This window comes from Nuphar pumila, chromosome 12, assembly GCF_984573655.1.
Source record: "Nuphar pumila chromosome 12, dmNupPumi1.hap1.1, whole genome shotgun sequence".
Taxonomy (NCBI): Eukaryota; Viridiplantae; Streptophyta; class Magnoliopsida; order Nymphaeales; family Nymphaeaceae; genus Nuphar; species Nuphar pumila.
Genome location: NC_143260.1, coordinates 590,604 through 617,586, shown reverse-complemented (window position 1 = coordinate 617,586; position 26,983 = coordinate 590,604). Strand labels below are relative to the sequence as shown.

Genomic DNA, 26,983 nt, shown 5'->3' with positions numbered 1-26,983 from the left:
TTAGATGAATTAAATGATATCTAGATCTTAAAAAATTTATAAATATTTTGGACCATTGATTTTTTTGAACTTAATAAAATCTCAATGTGTCAGAATCGAACACTTCAAGAGCTGATCCACATAAAATCAAGTACATACATCACATCTGTACCGTCAAAATTTAAAATTAAAAATAAAACCGTATGGCAAGCACTTAATGTTCAAGCACTTACGCTCTCATATATATATATATATATATATATATATTTTGCTGGGCTGGTCCCCCCGTTAGAAGAGGATCAGCTCGTCACATCAAAGCATAACGTTGCCAAAAGGGGTGGGCCCGCCCAGACCATCTGCTAGTCAGGGAGTTGGTCTCCTCCAAATGACAAGGTTGCCCTTAACACGTGACCGTAATTCCATTCCTCCAGCTTTGGCGACCTTGGGAAGGTGCACGTGCTTTTCCTTGGGGGAGAGAAAAAGTCAACAGTCAATGTCAATTATTTAGTAACCGGTTTTCACATTGTATTTTTTTTTCCCGACCTAACTGAATTGCAAGAAATTTTTATTTTATTATTTTTTTATGTGAGAGTGTGTGGAACCCGGTGGATAAATAAACAGAAAAGAGGCTTTTTATATTGGGCTTCACATTGTATGCAGCGTCTCTGCACGGTGGGGGCATGCAGCCGCTTGCATGACAACCATCCATCTTAGCATTTTTCGAGATAGATTTCGAAAAAAATGTAAAGATAGATGGTCAGTGGTATTGAAGCTCTATGCTTGCGCCACTTCATAAAAAATGGTCGCTTTTATATTTTCCTGCGACACAAAAAGGTGTGGAGTTTCGGGTTCGGGCTTTTTATGTTAGAGAAAATGGAAAAAGTTAAAAAACTTGACGCTTTGGGTTTTCCTGTTTTTGCCCTTTACTTTTTCTGTTTTAATCTTCAGGTTAACTATCCCAAGTAGACGGACACGCGTTTGTATTGGCTCTCTGACGACTATACTGCCGCGTGTACGTTTCAGGGGCACGTGGATATCTGATATACGTCGTTCAACCAGCGAACCAGTAAAAAGGGCAAAATAATTAATGGAGTGAGAAAAAAGACGGGAGGAGAGGAGGGTGTGCTCTGACGGGACACTTCTAATCTGAAGATGAACGGCATCCAAAACCTGTACGAATGAGATGCCTATCACTTAGATGGATCCCACTTTTTTTTTTTTGTTTTTGTTTTTCTTGATGTCGTCGCTCATGTTTCAGATGGTTTAAAAATGAACGGCTTATGATGAGCTTCTTAGGAGTGTCGTTGATTATTAAGGACGAGTGTCATCACCCTGATGCCGATCATCTATGAGATGAACAGCAACCAAACCACCGTTGTTGGAATCTCTTTTCAGCAGTTCATTTTGAAGACCATATATGCCGTTCATCAACGGCTGTGAAAGAAACATGGACCCCCAATAGACTAGATGCTGAGTCCAACGATGGTGTTTTGGATGCCGTTCATCCAGATGCTGATCTGACCAGATACGCACTAAAAGAAAAAAGGGATGGTGGTGGGAAGGAGAGGAGGGTACCTTTTTACCTTTTCCTTTTCCTTTTCCAGTTGGGGAATATGGATGACGTGGCTTATAGATGACGTGTAATGCATGAAACGCGCAAAGCCTCCGTTTTCTCTTTTTATTGACGAGCATACCCTCCATCAATAATTTTATATACCAAAACCAGGACTAATAATCGTGTGAAACACAAAAGGTAGGTGATTCATACTTTACAAGAAGGAAACTTTTTCTTCTTTTTTTTTCCCCCCAACTTTTATTTATGTTCAGGAGTATCTTCGGCTAGTCCCATTAATTAAAATGTTGTTTTTATGTGAATTCTGAAAACCCATTGGTCAAGTTTCCACTTGTTACATGTCATGGATAGCTAAGAGAATTTTTAATGTGCGCCACATTACATTAGTTGATAAGAACTTATTTAGCACCAACAATGGATATTCAGAGTTGGTGTCCACGAGTGAATAAAAAAATTGTGGCTTCCTTTCCCTAAAGAAAAATCTCCCCTCTCTCTGTCACTCCCAAAAGATTGAGGGCCTTTCCGTCAAGCGATTAAAATAAAGAAGGGAAAGGTAAGGACTTGGGGGGTCTGGTTTTCAGTCTCCTTTTTACTTTAAAAAGAAATATACTTTTTTCCTAGTTTAAAACTAATTTGTGATTACTTTAATTCATTTGGTGGGTGAAAAAGCTTCTGCCTTTACCCTTTTTAAATTTTTTTTTTTTTTTTTTGGTCACAACAAAATCTGAATGAATCCCTAAAAGTGCGCCTCCAGCCCCCGGAATTGGAGAGGAAGCGGATAGGCTTTCCGCCTGTGGTGCTGAAGTCAGAAATTTCATCCTCAGCCACTAGAATTCGTGGCTGTGGGTGGCCGAGGGGGTGCTGACTGGGCTGCCATCGTGGGCCCCCCCACCCTCCTTGCTTTAATTAAACCAAAAGGAGACGTCCGTCCGTCTCTCTACTACTACTGCCAAGTGCCAAGTACTCCCTGCGGTTAACGGCGTCACCTTCCATCTCTTTGCCCATTCAGCCTTTTTGCAAACCGCTTTCTTCTCTCTTCCCCCCCCCCCTCCCTTTTTGTTTTCTCGTCTTCTTCTTTTCCTCCTTTCTCGTTTTTACTCCTCCTCTCTTTCACGCTCCTTCTGGTTTTCATCAATTCATCTGTTGCCCTTTCTTGATCCTTTTTTAGTTTGGCTGCTTTGCGTCCGTGCGAGAGTAGAAAGGAAAAGAAAATAAGAAAAAGGAAAGAAAGAAGGGACGACGGCAAACAACGTCGACGGATATGCGCCGTGAGGAGGACCGGCGGCAACAACAGCGACGAAGCGTGCTCCTCCTTCCTCATCTCCTCTTCGCGTTGGGACCTAATCCTCACCGTTGCCTCGTTTCGATCGACGGCTGGGAATTCTGTGAAGGGTGATGTCTGATAGCAGGGATCCGGCCATCAAGCTGTTCGGGAGGACCATCCCCCTTCAGGACACGAAGGCCTCCGAGTCATCGAGCGGCGACCACGTTGCTGCTACTGCTACTGCTACCGCTCCTGCTTCACCACCCTCTGCAGACCACAAGGTAACTTTTTTTCCCCGCCCCTTCTTATCCTGTTTTTTTTTTTTTTTTGCTTTTTTTCTCATCTAGCGTGAGATGAATCTCGTCCCTCAATTCATGGAGATGGACGGCGTTTTGGTGGTTTCGCAACCGATGGGTATAACTAATCATTGTGTTCGCTGCTCCTTTTAGGGCTGTTCTCGTCTTTCTCAGGGCTTGCCAAACCTCTTTAGGGTTTCTTTGAAATTGGAAAGCCCGAGGGATTTCTGTGCGATGACGACAAATGAAAGGCCCTAGGGAAATGATTGGTTATCTCATCTGGAATGCCTTAAAGAGTCAATTGACAAGAGGTTATCGTTCTTCCAACCAATTTCGTTTCGGTCTTTTCCCCCTTTTGTGCTCTGAATGTTTCAGATCGCTAATCTGTAGGATTTTCTTTTGAATTTTAACCCTTTTATAACTTAATCCTTCTTTTTAATGGATTGATATTGGGAGCTTGTGTTTCTCCGTAAATGCACAGTGATCTGTTTTTTCTTTTTTCTTTTTGTTATAAGCATTTGGAATTTTAGGATTTGAACGATGTTTTGGCTGTTACTTTAATTATCCGCTGCTCCTATTTGTGGGTTTCTCTCTTTTTCCCCCAGCACAAGTTTTATTTTTTTTTTAAAGATCCTTGGTCGATGCAGGTGTGATGATTTTCATCCTGATATAATTGCCAATCGAATCTTTTATATTGCTTGTTTTAGGTTGGGACCTGGTCTCTGGCAGTCTTTTATCTTGTAATTCTTTGTACTTTTATGTTTTTTTAATCTCTGCATATAATTGATTCCACGCTAGTGCCATTTCTTGCACGAATTATGTTCTAAATCTTTTATGCCATCATGATTGAGCTCCTTCGGAAAGTTCGTTATGGTAGCAGGAAAATCTTTTGTTGAGGGGATGTGGCGGGTAGTTGTTTGGGGAGAAATTGGTGGTGTTGCTGTTTGCTGAATTGTTGATGGGTGTATGCATGCTTGACATGAGTTTTTCACTCTGAACACGATAAACATGGTTTCCTATTTTCAGGATGCATGCGTAGAAGCAAAGTATGATGATCCAACAGCGTCTTGCCCGGAAGAGACCTGGAAGCCTGATACTTCTTCCTCTTGTTCGAATGATCACAAGGAAGAAGAGGGGGAACAAGATGATGCCAATCCTGATGGTAGCAAAGCATCTATGGATTCTAAGACATCCACTGCCGCTGAGGAAGACCACAATGAAACCGAAGCTGGCAGCGAAAAAGTCTTGAAGAAACCAGACAAGGTGCTTCCCTGCCCTCGCTGCAACAGTCTAGACACCAAGTTCTGTTACTACAACAATTACAATGTCAACCAACCAAGACACTTCTGTAAGAATTGCCAGCGATACTGGACAGCAGGTGGGACAATGAGAAATGTGCCGGTTGGTGCTGGTAGGCGTAAGAATAAGCATTCTGCTTCGCATTACCGGCATATAATGTTGTCCGAGGGCATGGCCACGGCCAGAGCTGACACAACGGATGCCACTCATCATCAAGCTATCCCTTGTGGTCCTTCACCCACTGCTAGGGGGCTGAACAGCAACGGCACCGTGCTCAAGTTTGGATCTGAAACCCCACTCTGTGAATCCATGACCACAGTGCTGAACTTGGGAGAGCAGGCTATGGCTAAAAGAAATGTCGACATGCGGTCTGCAGCATTTACTGAAAACCGAGAGGAACCATCATGTGGGCCTTTGGCAACAGCCCCAACTTGCAAGGAAAACAAATTACAAGAAAACATGGTGAACATGGAACAAGGAGGGAACCCGGGCTTCTGTAAAGTCCCTACTCCGCTTCTTCAATGTTATGCAGGAGCTCCATGGCCATATCCATGGAACCCTGGTTGGAACGGTGTTGCTCCTGTGGCAGATGGACATTGCTCTTCCAAATTGGTTTGTGGACCAGAAAACAACAGTTCTAGTCCAGTTCAATGGCGCCCACCTCCTATAGTTGCTGCCCCTGCTTTCTCTGCGCCGCCGATGATTCCATTCCCCTTTGTTCCAGCATCATATTGGGGATGTATGCCTGGCTGGACTGGTGGAACATGGAATATGCCATGGGTCGGCTCTGCTGTTGGTTTGTCACCTTCTTCATCCACCAATAACAGTAGCTGTTCAGGAAATAATTCTCCAACCTTAGGGAAGCACTCTAGGGATGGAAACATGCAGAATGCAGATAAGCCAGAAAGGTGCCTCTGGGTTCCGAAGACACTCAGAATTGATGATCCTGATGAAGCTGCTAAAAGCTCTATATGGGCTACCCTAGGTATAAAAAATGAGTGTGGGGAAGCCGTCACGAAAGGGGGAGTTCTGAAAGCGTTTCAACCGATAACGGAAACCAAGGGCCGTACTCCAGATGGCTCACCAGTCTTACGTGCTAATCCTGCAGCATTATCTCGATCTCAGACATTCCAGGAGAGCACGTAAGTGGTTAGTCTCTGCAGATCTGATTCTTGAGAAAGATTTCTTCCATTGATCTATTTCTTAAGAAAGACTTTCTTCTGTTTGATGGTTTATCGATGCATGCAACTATGATGCTCTCTCCTCTTGTGAAAAGCTTGGGGTGGTTGTTTCTTATCCCCATTCGAGGTATGGAACTTGGTACTTGATGGAGGTCCAGTTCTGGGAGGATTCAAATGCATTCTAGCTGCCATACAGCCTGAAAGGGCGAGATTCACGTTTAACTATTGGAGGGTGTATGTTGTACATAGTAGAGAAGCATTGGAGAGAGAGAGAGAGAGAGAGAGAGAGAGAGAGAGAGAGAGAGAGAGAGAGAGAGAGAGAGAGAGAGAGAGAGAGAGAGAGAGAGAGAGATGTTGCTGTTGTTGTCTAGATTCTGCCAAAGATATTATGCATATACATTGTCTGAATTTGTGAACTGCTACGCCGTCTGAGATCAGTAAGGTAGGGGTCTCGACTGAGTTTTGACTGTTTGTGTATGTTGTCTGGATAAAGGAATATTTCTTCCTAATTGTGTCTAGACTTAAATTGCTGAAAGAAATGTGAGTGTGCTTCTCCTGTTAGTTGCTTCTTCTTCTTCTCTGCGTGTGTCTGTCAGATGGCATTAACTGATCTGCTCAGGCTATTAGAAGACTGGTGGTCATCTTCGGAGCTGTTGTGACTTTTTTGACCCACCGAAACAGTGCTTTCATGGCGAGTGCATATCAGGTCACCCTGATGCCATTCATCGATGGCATCCAAGATGGCATCCAAAATACCATGGGTGGACTCTGCATCTCTTAGATGGGTCCCACGTTTTTTATTTCAGCCGTTTTAATGCCCTGGATGAGCGGCATCCAGAGCTTGCAAAATGAATGACTGAAATCATAGAGCTCAACATGGTGTTTGGGATGCCAGTTCTTTTTATAAAAAAGCATAAAATCACACAGAAGATCATGTAACGTGGTTCGGCATATACGTGCCTATATTCACGGAGAAGACCACCCCCAATTGTCTATTGTTCATTCATGCCTTCAAGTTGGTGCACTATGGTTTTATAAACACATGCTATTTGATAATTGCTTTCAACATGAGGAGTTTGAATTGTTTGGTTTTGTATTTTTTCACGAATGAAGTTACAATCAACTTCAATATGGTTTGTGCGGGGTTGGCCCAAATATGGATAGTGTCTATATTGTCACATTTAAGATCCATAGGCAGAACCACTTATATTTCCATATCCTGCAGAAGAACTTTGACTTAGATTAATTTACATGTACATAATGCCATTGTCCGGTATTGAGCCTCGGCACTAGATCAAACCACCATATCCTGTTTCTTACTTTTTCATGTTGTCAAATTTCCTCCAACAAAGGTACATAGACCAGTAGTAGTTCTTCTATCATTAAGATCCCCAGCCCAGTCTGCATCTGCATATCTTGTAACATCTGGCCTATTATTTTCTTTCATTAAAACACCTTTACTTGGACTGCCTTTCAAATATCAAAGAATTCTGTGAGCGGCTTCAACATGAGTAGATTTAGGTTTGTGCATGAATTGACTAATCACACTGACTGCATAAGAAATATCGAGCCGAGTGATAATTAAATAAATTAACTTTCCTACCAATCTCTGAAAGCTTTCAATGTTGCTCACCATCTCTCCTTCATTTTTCTTCAACTTAGGAGTATCAATGGCCTTTGATCCTAGGGTACCTGTTTCTTTTATTAAATTTAGTGTATATTTTCTTTGACTAAGAAAAATCTCTTTGTTTGAATGAGCCACCTCTATTCCCAGAAAATACCTGAGTTTCCTCAAATATTTGATTTCAAAACGTTTATGCAAAAACGTTTTCATCTTTTCCATCAACTTGTGGTCATCATCGGTCATGATGATATCATCAACATATACCAAGAATATAACAATGCTAGACTACTTTTGATAGACAAACATAGTATAATCGCCTATGCTCCTTTGAAAGCCAATGTCGACAAGAGCATCACTAAGTTTTGAAAACCATAAATGAGGGGATTGCTTAAGACCATAAATGGATTTTCTTAGTCTACAAACTAGACCTTTCGAATTTTCTCTTCCTAGAGGTGGATCCATATACACTTCTTCTTCTAGGTCACCATGTAGAAAAACATTTTTTACATCCAGCTGAAGAGTCTCCCAATTCTTATTAGCAGCCATAGACAAAAGAATCCGTATTGAACTCATTTTAGCAACTGGGGCAAAGGTTTCGGTAAAATTAATTCCTTCTTTCTAAGTATACCCCTTGACAACAAGCCTAACTTTGAACATTTCGACCATCCCATCACTATTGTATTTTATTTGAATATCCATCGACACCCAAAAGTTTCCTTTCCTTGAGGGAGGGGAACCATTTCTCATGTTTTATTTTTATCAAGGGCTTTCATTTCTTCATCCATGACAACCTTCCATTTTGAGTCATTGTTGGCTTCCTAAAAGTTTGAGGGTTCATGATAAGCGTAAATTTTCATAAGGTAGGCCAGGCATGAGGGTCAGGTTTTCAAGGTTAAGGGTTTGATCAATTGGGTGATGACTAGTACGAGATGTACAATAGGTATAATAATCACTAAGTCGACTTGGTGGTCTAGTAACCCGAGTTGATTTTCTAACTGGTAGATCTGGCTCTGAGATTGGTAAAGTAAAGCCTGACTTGGGATCCCGTTGGTCAGTTTGATTTAGAGTCTCTCTTTAGATAGGAGAATTTGAAGAGGTATTTGGAACATGACTTTGATTAGGATTCATGAAGTCCAAGTTCATGGAGCTGAAAATATCTGAAGAGGAGGTTGAATTTGAAATATCCGAAGAGGAGGTTAGATTTGGGTTTGGATTTTGAGGAGGGATGCCATTATTACCCATTTTAAGAATGAGAAGGATGGGACTGTGACTCCGATCATATTGAATCTCCCCCTCATGCTGACCATCCAATTGCCAACTTAGAAAATATGACTCTTTTTAAAAAAAACTTCACATCTTGAGAAATATATAATTTTCTTGCTTTAGGATCAAAGCATTTGTATCTCTTTTTTTATGTTGAGTACCCAAGAAAACACACTTGACGGCCCGCTTGTCGAGTTTGGATCGAAATTTTTCTTGAATATGAACATAACACTTACACCCAAATACTTTTAGGTGTTGTAAAAAAACTGTCTTTTTTCTCAAAATTTTCATGGGAATGTTGTCATTTAAACTGGCATTGGGAATACAATTTATAATATAGCAAGCAACGAAAATAGCGTCTACCCAATAACTTTGAGGCATATACAAATGAAACGTCAAAGATTCGACAACATTTAGAAGGTGTCTATTCTTGCGTTCAGCTACCCCATTTTGTTGAGGTGTTCTGACATAAGTATTTTGGGGAAGAATGCCTTTTTAAGCCATAAAGTTCTCCAAGATGTCATTTATATACTCTCCCCCATTATCTGATCAGAGGTACTTAATTTGAACACCATATTGAGTAAGTACCATGCTATAATTTTTTTTTAAAACTGAGGCAACTTCACTTTTATGTTTGAAAAAAAATATCCAAGTAACACGAGATTTATCTTCAATAAAAGTAACATAATACCTATATCAAAATAGAGAATCAACAGGGGCTGGTCCCCATATATTAGAATGAATGAGTTCAAATAAAACATCTGATCTACTGTCTGAGACATGAAAAGGTAGTTGAGTGGCTTTGAAAAACTCACATGCATCACACACCAGATTAGAAGAACTCGGGTTAGGAATTAACAACTTCAATATGCGGTTGGAAGCATGTCCGAGTCTGAAATGCCACAAGTCAAAGGGTGTACTTTGTTGGCCATGACTAAGCAGAGAACGATCATGGTCCTGGAGTATATACAACCCATCGCGTTCTATCCCTCTACATACCAATCTCCCGCTTCGTCGACATGTCCTGAAAAATCACCTCCATAGGGGAAAAAATGGCCAAACAATTATGAGTCTTAGTTAATTTGCTTACGGACAATAGGTTAGCATAAATTTTAGGGACATGCCAAACTTCCGACTCTACGTCTTGATTTAAAAACTATATTTTTCTGGACCCTTTAACTTGCATGGGAGATTCGTCAGCAGTAAAGACTGAGTTATAGTAAATTTTGTCACGCTTGTTTGATTTAAAGAAAGCATTGGCCATATGATGAGACGCCTCAGAGTCAACTACCCATTCATATCCAGAATTATGAGAAATATAGGTGCAAAATTTACCTTTAGATTTACTGTTCTCTACCATTGGCTGATTAGTGGTAAAGTTCGTCATTGCCATCTACTGGAAAAATTGAGCCAAGTCTTCCTTGGTGACATAGTTTGCTGCAACAGGTTTGGACAGGTTCTGTTTGTCTTTGGTTGGACGACCAATAAGATCCCAATACCGCTCGCAGGTATGACCCAACTTCTTACAGTGGGTACATCTAATCCTGGGCCGATTCTTGGATTTGTCTTGCTGATCATTATTATGTTGTTCGTTGGTTTCAATCACGAGTTTAGAGGCAGAATGAAATGCCATTTTGTCCAGTTGCTCATCGCCACTTTTGTTAACCGGATTCATCACTTTTTGCTGGATGATGGCACACACAACATTGAAGGAGGGCAGCAGATTTTTTATGAGGATTTGGCTTTTAAGAGCATCATAATCTTGGCTAAGACTGACCAATGCCTTAAAGATTTTGTCTTTCTCAAAGCGGTGTCAACTGACTAGGAGGTCGGCAGTAGATGGTTTGTATTGCAAAAGTTCATCATACATACCTCAAAGAGTGCCAATGTAAATATTGAAAGGCATGCCTCCGTGGGTGAACTTGACAATATCTTGCTGAAGTTCATAGACTCGCATTAGATTTTGCTGTTCTCCATAGACTTCGCGGACAACTTCCCAAATTTCTTGAGCCATTTTCAGGAAGATGAAACTCTTGGCAATAGTTGGCTCCATGGAGTTGAGAAGCCATGACATCACAAGATGATTTCCTGACTCCCACTCATCATACATGGGACTGGTTTTTTCAGGTGGTGTGATCTTGCCCGTAACATACCCGAGCTTCGATTTATCATTCAGAAAAGACTGGCAGCCTTTGACCAACTCAAGTAGTCAGTACCGTTGAATAGGGTGGTGGTTATCTTTAGAATAAGATTTGACTATTGAACAATTGCCTTCGAAGGATTCTGAGACACTGATGATGATTCATTGTTTTCCGTCATGATGCACACCAACACGAGCACCCACAAACGCAGACGTTAAGGATCAACATGGCAAGAACAAAGCAAAGGGCTCTGATGCCATGTTATAAAAAATATAAAACCACAAGGAACACCATGTAACGTGGTTTAGCACATACGTGCCTACATCCACGAAAAAGACCACCCCCAATTGTCTATTGTTCATTCATGCCTTCAATAAGTTACAACATGCATATATAGGAAGTATAGTTGGATAAACATTATAACAACTTTCTAGCAATACAAAAGGAGAAAGAAATAAACTAATAACAGAAGGTGAATAGATCAAGAATCAGACTCCGTGATATTAGAAGAGGTTTTGTAAACACATGCTATTTAATAATTGCTTTCAACATGAGGAGTTCAAGTTGGTGCACAGATGTCTATCTGACCCAACTTGCTAACGAGCCGATGATGTTTTTCTTTGCCCTATGGTTTTGTAAATACATATGCTAGTTGATCATTGCTTTCAACATGAGGAGTTCGAATTGTCCGATTTTGTATTTTTTCACGAATGAAGTGCCAAACAACTTCAATATATTTTGTGTGTTCGTGAAAGACGGGGTTGGCCCCAATATAGATAGCGGCTATATTGTCACCTTTAAGATCCATAGGCAGAACCACTTCTATTCCCATATCCTGCAGAAGAGCTTTGGCCCAGATTAATTTACATGCACGTAACGTCATTGTCCGGTATTCAGCCTCGGCACTAGATCGAACCACCACATCATGTTTTACTTTTTCATGTTGTCAAATTTTCTCCAACAAAACTACACAGACCAACAGTAGATCTTCTATCATTAGGATCCCCAGCCTTGTCTGCATCTGCATATCTTGTAACATTCAACCTATTATTTCTTTTCATTAAAACGCCTTTACCTAGACTGCCTTTCAAATATCAAAGAATTTTGTAAGCAATTTCAACATGAGTAGATCTAGATTTGTGCATGAACTGCATAAGAAATATCGGGCTGAGTAACAGTTAAATAAATTAACTTTCCTATCACGGTCACACATTCATCACATGGATGAATGGTGTCAGGGTGGCGACCTCTGACGGTAATCCATCAGAGGTGGCTCTGACCTGATATATGCACTCTTTCAAGGCTGCACACCATAGCTTCTAGTGGAGGCTGTGAATCAGGCCAATTGTCTTCATCGGTCTTTTGGTACTTGACAACTTAATTGACTGATACTGCACTTGGGAGATTTTCTCAAGCAATTTGCTGCAGCTCTACCCGAGTGCCAAGTTGGGTTGCTCTTGTTTTGTTTTATAGAACTTTGAACTGGAGAACATCTGAACCCGAATTGGTCTGTCTTTCCAAAAATGCAGCGTGGGCGTAACTGTTTGTAAAGGCAGATGCCTAGAAGGGGCATACTTGGGAGCAGCAGTTGGCATTCTGAAGGAGGGGAGGAGCCTGGATGTGGATCTTTGTTTTCAAAAAGATATCCAGGTTTGTCCCCCATTTGTCATAAACATGATAACCGGCTTCCAAGGAAAGCACCGCGCGCATAGGGAGTTAGCAGCGCTGAGATATAACAGGGAGGTGATTTCATAGGCAGATAAGCCTAGTACCACCCTAGGTTACTATAAGCGGCGCTTGAGAGAGAAAGAAGAACCAGTTGATTGGCTCATGGTTCAGTTGGAAGCCTGTACCTGTTTGGGAATTTAGTGGATCTCTACTCGTGACTCACTTGAGATATTCGAGCTGGAGGGGACCAGTTAACCTAGCGCATTCAAAACCTGAACGCTCAGTGAAGTGAGTTGACTTGTTTGAGACAGGTTGGGTGTTTAAGGTGCCCTTTTTAATTCTTAGGACGTGTTTGGATTCAAGGAATTTAGAGGAATTGGAAATCGAGATCCACTTATTTCCACTCTGTGACTGAATTAGAAACCAGTCGATAGCCCCATGGTTTAGTTGATTTTCTCGCCGCCTTGTGAGATGACCTGAGGCTTGAATTCTGGAGGAGCAGATTGGAAGGAATTGAAGAATCGGACATGGTTGAAGTCTTAACCAGGATTTAGCAAATGCACATGCAACTGAGCTTTCATTCTGCCCATAGATGCTGAAAGCTTTTAAAAAAGAGAGGATCAGGTCAAGATTGTCCCCTCGGATGTCGTTCATCAGTGCGATGAACGTCATCCACCGGCTATATATTGTTGGATTGCTTGTATTCTAGATAAGCCCTACAGAATTTTCAAAGCCATTGATGCTCTCGATGCGCAGTATCTAGAGCATCTCAAATGGATGGCTCAAATTGAAGGCAAAGGCTGCTGTGGTTGGATGCCGTCCATAGCATAAGAATAGCTTTCAAGGGAGCCTTGACAGTGTTACTGTCAGAGGTATCCTTGATCTGATCTGCTCCTTTTGAAAAGCTTCGCAAGCTTGTATTTTACATGAAAGTGGACTTCAATGTTAATAAGTTTGGTACTTTCTTTTTATGTTTTTATTTTAAACCAACTTATACACCAAATACACTTTTTATATATTTATTTTAAACCATCATATACACCATAGGTATTTTTGAAGAAAAGGGTTCAATTCGTTAACGTTTTATGTACTTTTTCTCTTTCCACTTGCTTCAATTGTTGTTTCCTAAATGCTTTACAGTCTGCATGTTTTGCACCACACTTCCAGAATTTTTGACATATGGCATTAATTTGCTATGGATGAGTTGGTAGTGTAGCATCAGGATGGAGCCACACACCTCCAATACTCTGCGACGAACTTGCTCTCCAAAAAGAAAGCTTGCTTCTTTAGATATGAAAATGAGTCTTCTTAATAGTCTTAATTTTGAAAGAATTGGATTCTGTTTATATTATATAAAAAAAATATTTGAATCTATGCATGAATCAAATGGAGTATATATCATGTTCAAGAGTTATAAGCTGATGAGCCAAATCGATGGAAAGTTTGAAGAAAGTGATCGAAGAAGTTATGGCACAAGGACTTAAAATGGCACCATTGGTAGGCATGGAGCAACAGTTGATGCAGTTTTTTAAGGAACAAATTGCGCGTTCCCAAAACCCCAGAGGAAGGCCAAGACCATGGATCTCATCATCAACTCAATATGTGGCGTAGATGGAGTTGTCATCCAGGCCGAGGGCATGGATCTAACTCACCCATTGACGAATCAAGAATCAGGAGAACACACGATCGAATCGACCCCAAAACAACTGCAGCCAGGGGGGTTCCAACCCCATTCAATACACAACAAGGTGCCATTGGTGGTTTTGCATCGACGGCACCTCACCACCAGTGGGCAGCAGGTTGATGGCGATGGGACCAAGCCTTATGGCTGTCATGTATTCTAGCTTGTAGAACAACCACCGCCAGTTGGGTTCAACCTAGCAACCCATTACTAAGTGACCTTGGTTCGCGAGATATGGAGGGAGTACCCATCGACCTACTTGTTACGCAGGCAGGGTTGGGGCTTCATCCCACCCTCATGCAGGTAGCTTTCCAACTCGGTGGAGGGGCCGGTTCCTTCAGGAAGCATTTCGGCCCTGTCTCGATGCAACATGGTCATACTGGGATTCAGGCATCGGTTCTTGGGAACCTGAACCCAGTTCAGCCCATTTTCAGTATCCAATACACCTGTTTTGGTGTTTTGAATTTGGTTATTTAACTAAACTCAATCAATCGAACCCGGATTGACCCATTTTTCATGACCCAAACCCAAGTTGGACATTAATGGACCTAGAAGGAGCCCCAATTTGCTTTTGGGATGGGTCAAACCAAATATCATTTGGGATATGAATCGAGTCTAAAGCATATATATAAATCTAGATCTGGACATGATCCAACCATATCCAAACCTCATAAACCTAAACCAAACCCAAACCCCCCCAAGCAAACTGAAACCAAACACGACCTAACCCTCTCCAAACCCAATCTCAACCCAACCATGTACTACTTATGCACCCATTTAGGCTCACCTTAGAGAACTCGATACTTCATTATGTACCCCTTCAAACCTAGGGTTCACATGTGCCATTGGATCCATGTCCAGTTCCTAGTGAGATCCAGTTCATGCAACCAACTGCTAGTGTTCCTGTTTAGAATGATTGTGCACATTCAGAGTATCCAATGTGTGATCCATTTCAAGTTAGACGTACATGAGTTGATGGGACGACCTGATGCCGACATTTTCCTACAGTGGTGTGCAGTGACTAGAGTGGCATCATGTACCAGAGCATATCGGAGAGTGGCCCTAATCATGACTCGTCCACATAGTTTGGCATTGCTTTGGTGGACGGATTTTCTCCAAACTCGACAGGACCAAGGATTGGAACCCATTGGTACATGGGTTATGCATATTCAAATTCGTCCCTAGCAACTATTCGCAACTAGTCTACAAACGATACCTTCAGCTCTGACAGGGATTGACGTCTGTTGTTGAGGATACAAAGGACTTCCATCGACTAAGCCTAATTAAGAAGTTGGTTATAGGAAATTTAAGAACAACGTGTGTTCAGAAATATTTTCAGGCTTCGATCTTCAATTTCTGATGATTTTAGCTATGTTCAAGTTCTATAGTTTGCTCATGTATACCAATATGCCTTAAATGTGGAGAGAAAAAAAACTGAAATCAATGAATAATGCACGAGCATCATGATCCAAGGATGTTTGCTCAATCTGGGGAGTGACCTTGGATCACGATGATGCTACGATCACCAATCAAAAAAGCACAAGTCACCACCACGATGTGAGGAGTTGGAATCCACATACAATACTAGGTCTCATACACAGGTTGACGAGAGTGGTCAGAAGTGCTTTTGTTGTGAACACATTATCCAACTATAAAGAAGTAGATTTTGTTAACAGAGTACGAAGGACATGATGAGAAAAGTGTGAAAAAGGGCCAAGACATGGAGCAAGAGGAATAAATGAATTATTTCCATTGAGGTGACCTCTTTCTTAGACTCCCACTCGTTGATAACAATGTTGATATATACTATACGTCCTAGATGAATCCTTCTAAACTCAAGGAGGATAATGCACTCACAAATCCAAAAATTGTTGGCGAAGGGGCCCGACCGTCTGCATCATTTGCCATTAATTCGTACGCTACCGAAGGTGATCAACAAGGCTTCTCATACAAAGCCTCATACAGGGCCATCTCGATACTAGCATGATAGTTGTTATTATAAGCAAACTCGGTCAGCTTAACATGCTTATCCCATTCTCTAGAGAGCATAGCATATTCTTCAAGGTGAATAATACACTTGGATTGTTCATTTGTTTGAGGATGAAAAGTTGTAATGAATCTCAATTTCATACCAAGCACTATAAAGACGAATAATCTCATCCACATGTAAATATGCTATGCTCTTTAGAAATCTACTCTTATTAATTGGTAAAAAATATATCGTTTTAAAAATTTGGGTATTTTTTTTAAATATATATAAATAGATTTGGTTATTTCAAGACATAATGCAAGGAATACTGTTTGAAAATGTTTTCTTTTAAAACCAACAATATGGAAAAGAAAACAAGAGAATTCTTTGCACAACGGAGAATACAAAGCAATTTTATTCATTGAATATTATAAGTTTCATGCAAAAGTTTAATTAAATACAGCCTATTTACAAAATCCATCTTTTCTAAATGAAATGCTCACCTAAACAAAAACTTGATGAACAACCAATACTCTTTAAAAAAAGAATGCACTCATCATGGGGTAACAATACAAAAAAAAAAAAACAAGGGTCTCAATATATAATCAACCCAATATACAAAACACTATAAAAAGCAATTTTGGTTCGAGAAATAAAAGAGTCCACATTCAGCTCTACGGGTGATCGAGTCCTCAACATTTATCATCCTCGATGAATGCTTTTCTATGAGTACTTAGAAACAATGAAGAAGCAATGGTGAGACTAACCATATGTCTCAGCAAGAACGAGACCACCTATCCTGCAATAGCAGACACAGATAGGTCACTAGCCCAATCGGACTCCAACTAAGTTCGTGGTTCAACACGAGTCTAGACTCCCAACTCCCCGTGGAAAAGACTCGACTCAAACTCTAACTAAGATATCAAACCCACACATGCATGTCCTAAATGCATGAACATACTTTATTAATCTTCCATTTATCTTATTCTTTTGCTCTATACATGATGCATTACATTACAATTTCACTTTCTTATAATCCTCTCCTTAGGGGCACCACTGCTCGAGCCGCTCTAGGCTCACAAGTCTACTTGGGGGTGTATTTTTACACACTAGTATTTTTATCATATTTTATTATTATCCGTCAAACAAAATTTAAATTTTGCCAGCACCAAGAGTCCAGAATCCTTCGTCAAGGCATTCGTTCTCTTGAAAAATAGTAGTGCACTACTACTTGCATACATAGTTAGGACCTCCAACAAAAAGGAGTCATTGTTCTCTAATTCGCTATGGTTGGGACTAGTCTACCCTCAGTGACTAGGATGGGGCCTACTAGAAACTGCCACCACCTCCAACACATCATCTACGTGGTTGGTGCTAACTCGCTCAACGAGCTGAGTCCATTTAGATCACCCATCTTTCAGGGCATGACTTTCAAGTTCTGTGTAACTTATTTCATATTTAAATATGCATTATGAATTTAGTTCTCATAGTACCCCTTAGGTACACAGGGTCTTGCCCCAACAAGTTGCATTAGTTCTTAACTTATGAAAAAAATTATTTAATGTGCCAACTCACAGTTTCACACTTGAGTTCACCATCGTACCCCAAACAACATCATGATTACCTTAGCATTACTATGTCACGGTAAGCTCACATATGGCCAATTCACATCTCCCCAAGGTCTAATCTATTTACAAGGGATAAATTCATAAAATTAACTTTTTACGAAACTCCAAAACTAATATGTAGTCTCCATGAACCTACACATCTCTAATCATTTGAACATGCAAACTTAATCACACTAACTAGTGCTATAATATAATTCAACACAAGTTCACTATTCTATATATATATATATATATATATATATATATATATATATATATATATATATATATATATCATCATCGTCACTTCTTAATGACTAAATATATGCATATTGATCTAATTCAATCACATAAATGTTTATACATATATATTTGTTCCTTTTTATCAAACATGTTCACAACACAACTGAATATTAGCTCAGCCATACAAGAAATATATAGCATGCTTAAGTGAAATAAAAATTGCATGTTAAGGTATAAGCATCACATTTGCGGCTCAAGGTGAGTTGGGTCCCTCTTTAGACTATCAAACTCAAACTAATGTCTACAACCCTTAACCGCATCATATACATGTTACTTATCCTGATCCAAGATTAATCTATGCATTACATACGCTTAACAACCTTCATTTGTGTTCAAAACACCAAAAAACATGAAATCTGGTGTAAAAGAGTCGACTCTATCAACTTAGGAGCCGACACTTAGTGTTTTCAAGAGTCAACTCACTAAGATGGGAGTCAACACTCAAGTCTATCCAACACCTAGTGAAGTAACAGGGTCAACTTTCACATCACAAAGGTCAACTTCTGTACTTCCCAGCAATAGGTAGCTTCCAAAAAAACACCATAACAATCAATGCACTCAACAAAGTCTCTTTATAATGCAATCATTCAAAATTTTACAGAACATACTTCTAACCAAAAATACATATGCATTTTCAAGATATAACCTTATTTATACAATAAAGAATATGGAAAACTAAAAGCATACATGAGTCTGCGAATTTTTGAGTTTCAGGAAAATCTTTAAAAATAGGCACACTTGGTAAATTTTCCAAAACTCTAGAGGTTTTCTCAAAAGCATACAAATATGTAAGTATACTAGGTTTTAAAAAATGTTTCCAAAACATAAGTGGATCTGAAACCTTCTATAGTGTAGAAAAACATTTCTAAAGTACTAAAAAATTTTAGCTTCTAAGATAACCGAAATCATTTCCAACAACATGAGTTTTGGAGATTTTCTAAAATCATGTGTTCATAGATTTACAATCGAAAACCTAAGATTTATTTTATAAAAAATCAGTCAAAACATGAAAAAATACTATTTAAAACACTGAAAATCCATTCACACAGTACAATGATCGATTCTTGTTCAACAAGGATCTACCCAAACACTTTAGGATCAACCTAAGACTCGGCAAGAGTCAACTTCTGGAACTAGGGGTCGACCCTCGTGTGTCAAAGATCAACACATAACCCAACAAGATTCGACCCTTGAAACCCAGGGGTCGACCCTCTCAGGTCTATCCAACAAACACACTCACGAAATAGTTAGGTATCGACTCTTTAAAAGCATGAGTCAACACCCCGACACAATAAGGTGCCGACTCTTTAAAAGCAAGAGTCATTGACTCTTTAAAAGCAAGAGTCGTCACTCGAGCCATAGAGCAATAAGGTGTCGGCTCTTTAAAAGCAAGAGTCAACACTTGCTGACTCAGGGTCGTACAACACAACTTGAGAGTTGACTCTCCAAAACAAAGGGTCAACTGTCAGGTTGCCTTTAACCTCCTGAACATATAGGGGCCGACTCTTGAAGAATGCCATGCACCTACATGCGCTGAACACCCTGCGTCTGCATGCGCTGTTTGACCTACGCCTGTGTGCGCTGATCACCTTGCATCTGTGTGCATTGATCACCTTGCGCCTGCGTGCATTGAAGACAGAGTGTCTGTGTGTGTCTTGCATCATACAACACCTAAGCGAGTTTTCTCAACCTGTGTGCCTGCGTGCACCGAACAATGGAGGTTGGTGGTGAACGATCCCTAACCGAAGTGCATCAATTGGTATCAAAGCTATGCCACCAAAAGTGACATCGCTCAAGGAAATAACATTGGAGCAATTTTAGCAACGAATGGAGGAAACACTCGAAGAGATGCTGCCCAAACAGTTTCCGTTGAAGGCAAACTAGAGTAGTTTGATGGAAAGATCATGGCATTGCAACATAATTTTTCAGAGATGATGGTAGAAATGAGACTACATTTCTGCCTAGCTGGAAAGCAACCTCAACAACAGAAGATTCTTTCGGATGTGTGCATATTCGATGCACAACTTGCTGGAGAATGTGACCTTGCAGTGAAGCCTTATGTGATCCATGCACATGATGTGCAGGGGTTGCGACACATGTACATATTGTAAATGAGGATGGATCCCATGCCATAGAGCGTGATGCACCCAGTGCAAACGCATTGCGGCGTTGCGTGCCCATGCATGACACGCCAAGCGATAATGCACATTTACACTACACCGACATGGCGCAATGATGCATGATGCATGCAACCAATACTACGTGGGTGAGCATGCGAGCGACATGCGCGACGCGTCGATGCACGACAATTACCATGTGACAGAGCATTTAAACAACCTGCACAGCGCAACGTCATGTGATGCATGCGACGATTTCAACATGACAGAGGCAACACACCCTGCACGTGAAGATCTCGGCATGGCAAGGCAAGTGCACCTTGCATGCGGCATGGCAAGCACACCTTACGCATGGCAGGGCACCACCCATGCATAATGTGTACGAGCCTACTGTCTTTATGCATGGGGACAGAATTGATGTCGTCTCTCTGAGAGATGACCAATTCGAAGATGAGCTTGCACACCTTGATGACATGCATGGGTTTGAGCATACACTCAAACTTGAGCACAATGGTCGAGCATATAGCCATTTTGAAAATCACTATGATGCAAATTTTCCTAGATCAGTCAAGCTATCATTTCCAACCTTTTTGGGGAAAAATCCAATAGAATGGTTGTATAAGGCACAACAATTCTTTGTAAGCAACAATGTGGGATTTAAACATATGGTTTGATGCACCATTATGATCTTTGAAGGTGAAGCACTTCGTTGGTTTGACCAATGACATGGATACCCTACTTGGAACATACTTTAACATGAGCTTCTCAAAAGATTTGGCCCAACTCCATACACTAATCATGTCGTAGAAATAAAACAACTTCGCCAAGTTGGATCCATCTAAGAGTACCAAGTAGAATTTGAGGACTTATGTTCTCTTTGTGGAGAATGGAATGATGATGCTCTCTTGAGCATATTCATTGGTGGATTAAAAGATGTCATCTGTTATGAGCTATTGGCTCAAAATTTACATACACTTAAGGATTACTATCTTCAAGCTTGCATTATTGAAGAAAAACACAAAAGAATGCATGGGTTTCACAAAGGTTCCATGAATGCCAATCAAAATTCTAAGTTCATACCAAGTCCTACACCAAATAAAGGGGTTAAGTTTTGGGGTTTCAATAACCCTAAGGTGGAGTGCATATCTAGAGAAGAAATAGAAGAATTGCGAAAGAAAAGCCTATGTTTCAATTACAAGAGCAATTGGATGTTGGGTTACAAATGCAAATCTTTAAAGTGTTTGATAGTGACTGATAATGAAAAAAATATGAGTCAAAAGAAAGAGAGACTATAGAAGAATTAGACTATGAGGAAATTGGAGATATTCAAGAACCGATTGGCCACACTTTATCCGGCAAAAAAATTGATATTTTGATAAACATGGGGTCTACTCACAACTTTGTGAGAGAGAACTTAGTGTCTAAGTTGAAATTTTGGCCATATGAGCATTCAAAGTTTGATGTTATGGCGGGAGATGAAAGTCATCTCAAATGTGGCCAATTATGCACCGATGTGGAGATTAACCTCTAAGGGTCACATTTCAAGATTGATTTGTTTGTATTGCCTATGCACGACACCGATATTGTGTTAAGGATGTGTTGGCTTCACTCTTTAAGAAGTGTCACATGAAACTTCACCAACATGGAAATGACATTTGCTAAAGCGGGCCAACCAATGAGTTTAAAAGCTAATCCCATATAAGATAGTGAAATGGTTGATGCCCAAGAGGCAATTAAAATTTCCTAGGCCACTCACATGGCTTTCTTATGTGTGGTGCAACCTATAGCACCAAAAGAGGAGTCCAAGTTGAAAGACATTGTTCCAACGGACATGAGTGAATTGCTTGAGTCATATATGGATGTTTTTGGAGATCCCAAGAAGTTACATTCTTCATGCACTCAAGACCATCAGATACCTCTTATTTCAGGACAAGAGCTAGTTAGTGTAAGAGCATATTGGTATGCTTTTGCACAAAAGAGTGAAATTGAACAGTTAGTGCAAGAGATGCTTGCAAGTGTTATCATTTGGCCAAGTTCAAGTGTCTATTCTTTACCGGTTCTTCTTGTGCGCAAGAAGAATAACACATGGTATTTTGCACTGATTATAGAGCATTGAATAAGGTGACATTCAAGAGCAAATATCCAATTCTCATAATTGATGAGTTATTGGATGAGTTGTTCAGTGCAAAATATTTTTTCAAGCTTGATTTAAGAGCCGATATCAACAAATGTGAATGGCTAAAGAAGACATACAGAAGACCGTTTTTTGCACACATGATCACTATGAATGGTTGGTTATGCCATTTGGGTTGACCAATGCGCCAACCACTTTCCAAAGAACGATAAATGATATCTTTAGGCCTATGTTGAGAAAGTTTTTGTTGGTATTCTTTGATGACATATTGGTCTATAGTTCTAATTGGATGGATCACCTCAAACATGTGAGGATTGTGTTGAATGTGTTAAGAGAACATCAAAGTCTGAGGAACAACTAGCTTTTGGAAGGCTTGTTTGGCCTCATTATTTTATCCCCAAGAGTTTTTCAATAATGTTGTAAGAGGTTGGACAATTATGCCATAATGTCGAATGAACCGATAATAGTATCATGTAAGACCCAAGAAACTTCTCAAGACTTTGATGGTGTGCAGAGTTGGCCAACTAGACATGGCTTCAATCTTGTCTGAATCGATACTCACACCTTGACTTTTCACTATGAGAAACAACTAAGAGAAAGAGATGCCATATTAAGAATTTTGAAGAAGAACATTGAGTGCGCCCAAAATCGAATGAAAAAAATCTATAACAAACAAAGAAAGGATAGAGAGTTTCAAGTTGGTGATTAGACTTGGTTAAAACGACTTACATATGGACAATTCTCTTTGAGTAAGATGCCCATCACTAAGCTCACACCAAGATATTTTGGTCCTTACAAAATTATTGCAATAATTAGAAAAATGACTTATAAGTTAAAATTGCCACATGGGGTATGTGTGTATCCAGTTTTTCATGTTTCACGATTGAAGGCTTATCATTGACCAATTGCCATGGAAGAGACCATGTCAACAATTACAAGGCAACCTACTAGAGTGTTGAAAACACGGTATGAAACATGGGAATGGAATGTTAACATTCGTAAGAAATATCTAGGGTTTCTTCCTAGAGAACTAGGAACCTTTTAAGATGGAGGGATTGTTGAGGACCCTATTGAAAACAGAGTTAATGCAAGGGAAAATTCCAGTCTACAGAGGGGACCGAGGTAGTGACAGGGCAGGCAGATAGGCAGAACACCACATGAATAACGACTGGGTTAGATCAGTCATAGAATTATGTATGCATAGAATGGGTTAGTCAGCCAACTGGGTGAGCATTAGTTCAATACAGAGTGGACAACACTGAATCAGAGTATGGCAGTGTGGTTTCAGCAGAGGGCATAAGCGTGACAACACCCAGGTTTGAATCATGGGCGGCCCAAGACTTGGCCCTAAGTCCAAAGTCAACACTATAAATATCCAGTTTTTGTAATAGTGAGCATTATGTAATCTGATCAGATTTTGAGAAATAAATCTTTTATTTTCTTTGGCTTCAATTGGAGATGTCCTCACTTGAGGATCGACCTTTCTAGCCTCATTCATAAGCTAGCAAAGGATTTCCTTTTCACTGCATATTTTCCATTCATTCTAAGTTTCACTATTGAAGTTATACAGTAGTTATGAGGAAGAGCTATAGAGATCTGATGAGGCTGATCGGATCTGCATTTAGCATTCTCATCTAGCCACTGCTAGTTGAAGTACTATCACAACATTCGAACTACACCTATCGACTGCCGCACAAACATACTTTGTGCATAGCTCCAAACAACTCATTGAGCCAACAACTCATGATCGTCTCCTTAACATTGACAAATGAGTGCAAGCAGAGTAGTTGTATGGATAAACTCTTTGTCACATTTAACACAATTCTTTTGTAGCTACAGTAGTTTGCCTCTTATTCATCAGATATGGAAATCATTGTAATATTTCAGCAACTGACTCTAAATCACACTCATAAAGCATCCGAAGTCATGAGTATTCACTCATAGCATCAACATAGCATGTTCAGTTAAGTGCATTAAAACTAACACTTTTAAGACCTAAACTATTAGTGTTGCTGAGTTCTCTTTTGATTGTAGGCTTAAACTCATCAGAGCATAACATACACTTATGCATCAACACTAATAGTGTGCGGACACGAGCATGGGGCTAAGTCGTTTCAACATCCTGCATGAAAAGAATTAACTTGTGCATATGAGCATTGAACTGCTTACGCTTGTAAGTGTTGATCTCCTTGTGCCTGCATGCGCTGAATGCCCTACGCCTGCATGCGTTGTTCGACTTGAGCATGCATGCACTGATCACCTTGCACCTACATGCGCTAATCACCTCGTGCCTACGTGCACTGAAGACAGAGTGCCTGTGTGCGCCTTGCGTCATACAACACCTGAGCGAGTTTTCTCAATCGTGTGCCTGTGTGCACCGAATGATAGAGGTTGACGATGAACAATCCCTAGCCGAAGTGCATCATATGTGTGCACATTGCAGTGGGGCCTATAGTGACACACACATTACTAAGTGAAAAGTCCATGTCAACATTGCTCGTTAGCTGCTCAGCAACCAAACATTAGTGTGCACATTACTTCTCAAGTGCATCTACTCAGCTCCATGCCACGAGGGCCTCTCTGGCCACCTGTGACCATGTGCCATGCTTCGGGGGTGCTACGCCACCTACAGCCTGTCTCAACTTAAATCCCACAAATGAAGGACATTCATGAGGAATTTATGTACCATGGTCGAGTATTATTCGACACAATCATATGTGAGGAACTTGTCAGTGATATCAGAACACAGAAATGAGCTACTTCATTTGAAGGTGTCATGCTAGTGCCTATGCAGGTCTGCTCGAACTTTAAAGCCTCATATTTTCATGCACGTTGAGAATTAATGAGCAAAGATCAAAATTTTGTCAACACATTCATATATGGGGAAGACCCTGATGCGATTGTTTCGACAAAATACAAAATCTACATTCAAAAACTCCATTGAAAACAAAAATCATTTGTTTCTAAGGGATATTAGGGCTCCTCATATTGGCGGGGGTCTGTGCCCATAACACCTATATAGGGGACCTTCCTCTTAACTTGCAATTGTGCACCACCATGCGGTAAAAAATGGACTACCTCAATATCTCGTGAGTAGCACATAGGAGTATTAGGGGGTGCTCACAGGTATGTTAATTTTCCATGGGCATCTCAGGCATGTGCGGGACCTGCTCTTGTCGCCCAACTTCACACCCTTGACGAGTGCATGTCGAGCGACAATGATTCTTTTTTGCTAGAGAGTTTCACTACATAATACTAGCAACTAACTTAGGTTGTAGGCTTAAAGGTCTTCTTGATTGTAGTAAGGGGTTCTTCATGAGGCGTGCGTTGCTCTTTACAGGACCCACAAGACTCAAAAATCAATATATCCCTCGTTTAGTGCATCTCAGAAACTTGATGCTCACTCCAATGTTTATAATGTTTATTTAGACATGTAGCTGGCTCTATGACCCTCGATTGCACGTTTGCTCATCACGGGAAGGCGACACACCTGTCCTTCATTGGCTTGAATGCTCTTATGCGAAAGACTTTGGCATCACTCCACTCTATCGACCCATTCAACTATGTCGCTTCTATGCTAAGTGTGTACATGATATGCAATACCTTGAATCCGCTTCCGCTAGGCTTATGCAGCTCCTCTCCTAAGACAACATGCAACATGACCCAAAAAGCCTGTCAAACTCTCTCTCTCCGTGCGAAACAGAAAAAAGGCTTGACCCATAGGCAAGCCTCATTCTTATTCAGTTGCAATTCCCCATTACGTTTGTTAAATTCTAATCTTGGTATTGGTTCTACCGCCTTTGCAAAACACTTCAGCAACGATTAAAATTTCTTTAATCCTGTATAACTTTTTTTTCCTTTTGTAACAACTAACAAGTCATTGACCTTTTATGTAAACGGAAGCTATCCTGCAACAATGCGGAATATGCAAGCGTCCTTGAGCTTCAGTGTCCTTGTGCACGCATGAGCATAGAACAACGTTCTCCTCCATGAATACTTTCGAGTCCAGTGGAAAATGAAGAATTAAACAAGCAAAAAGTTATCTATACTCAAACTGGGATAAAAAGGGGCAAGAAATAAAATTGATGAAAAATATGTAAGAGACATCTACCTCCGGATTGAGGGTTTACAACTTCCCAAACTGTGAAGAAGATTACTTTTTTTTCGGAAATTTACAGTCACCTAACTAATCAGCTATTCTCAAAAACAGCGAATGTTTCAGATATTACATCCAGCTGCCTGCTGTTTTTGTTTATGCTTCAAGCCTTCAACACATACACTTAATCCTCATTATTGATTTTCTTAGAATAGTGCAAGGTAATAACTGAAAAATTAGGCGTTTTTTTAATAGCAGATAAGTTATGCAGCTTTAAATTACTCTTTTTTCCTTATTTTTTCAGGGTCAACATTTGGAGCCACAAAACAAGTTTTAGGCTGCTATCTTCTTTCACGAAGTGAGTTCAAAACAGGCGTGTCTGTCGTCTCACACCAATAGTAGCTAACCAAATAATATTCTTCAAAACGTTGTCAATGTTCCCACATGACTTTATTAATTTGGCGGTGTCTCTCTAACCTAGCTTCCCTACGGAAGGAAGATGCATCATTAGATAAATGTTTACAACTACAAACTTACACATTGAATCCTCCAAATGGTGTTCATACTTAAATGGACAAATGTACTTTCCTTGAAGTTCTCCTGGCTAGCCAACTAATATTTTAATGTGAATTGGTTGAGATGGTTTAGAAAACCAGCAACTGTGGGTACTTGCCATCAAAAGATGGTTCAATTATTCGTGTTTTTCTGGGTCTCCCAAACGAAAGGTTGTAAATGTGAAGTATTATTTTATTTGTGTCTGTCGGTCAATAATAGTAAACACCCAATGG

The 26,983-nt window shown here is 40.3% G+C and overlaps 1 protein-coding gene across 2 annotated transcripts; it reads left to right on the top strand.

The window, feature by feature from the left end:
- The first annotated feature begins 2,497 nt into the window (after positions 1-2,497).
- Positions 2,498-6,152, top strand: LOC149819564 (cyclic dof factor 1-like). 2 transcript variants are annotated; one of them, XM_089982826.1, is made up of 3 exons: positions 2,960-3,097; positions 3,266-3,423; positions 4,139-6,152. In XM_089982826.1, the coding sequence occupies exon 3, from the start codon at positions 4,289-4,291 to the stop codon at positions 5,555-5,557; it is 1,269 nt and encodes a 422-aa protein (XP_089838952.1). In that variant the 5' UTR covers positions 2,960-3,097; positions 3,266-3,423; positions 4,139-4,288; the 3' UTR covers positions 5,558-6,152. The 2 variants fall into 2 exon arrangements, with proteins under 2 accessions (XP_089838951.1, XP_089838952.1); XM_089982825.1 differs by lacking the exon at positions 3,266-3,423 and having other exon boundaries at positions 2,498-3,097.
- The last annotated feature ends 20,831 nt before the right edge of the window (positions 6,153-26,983 follow it).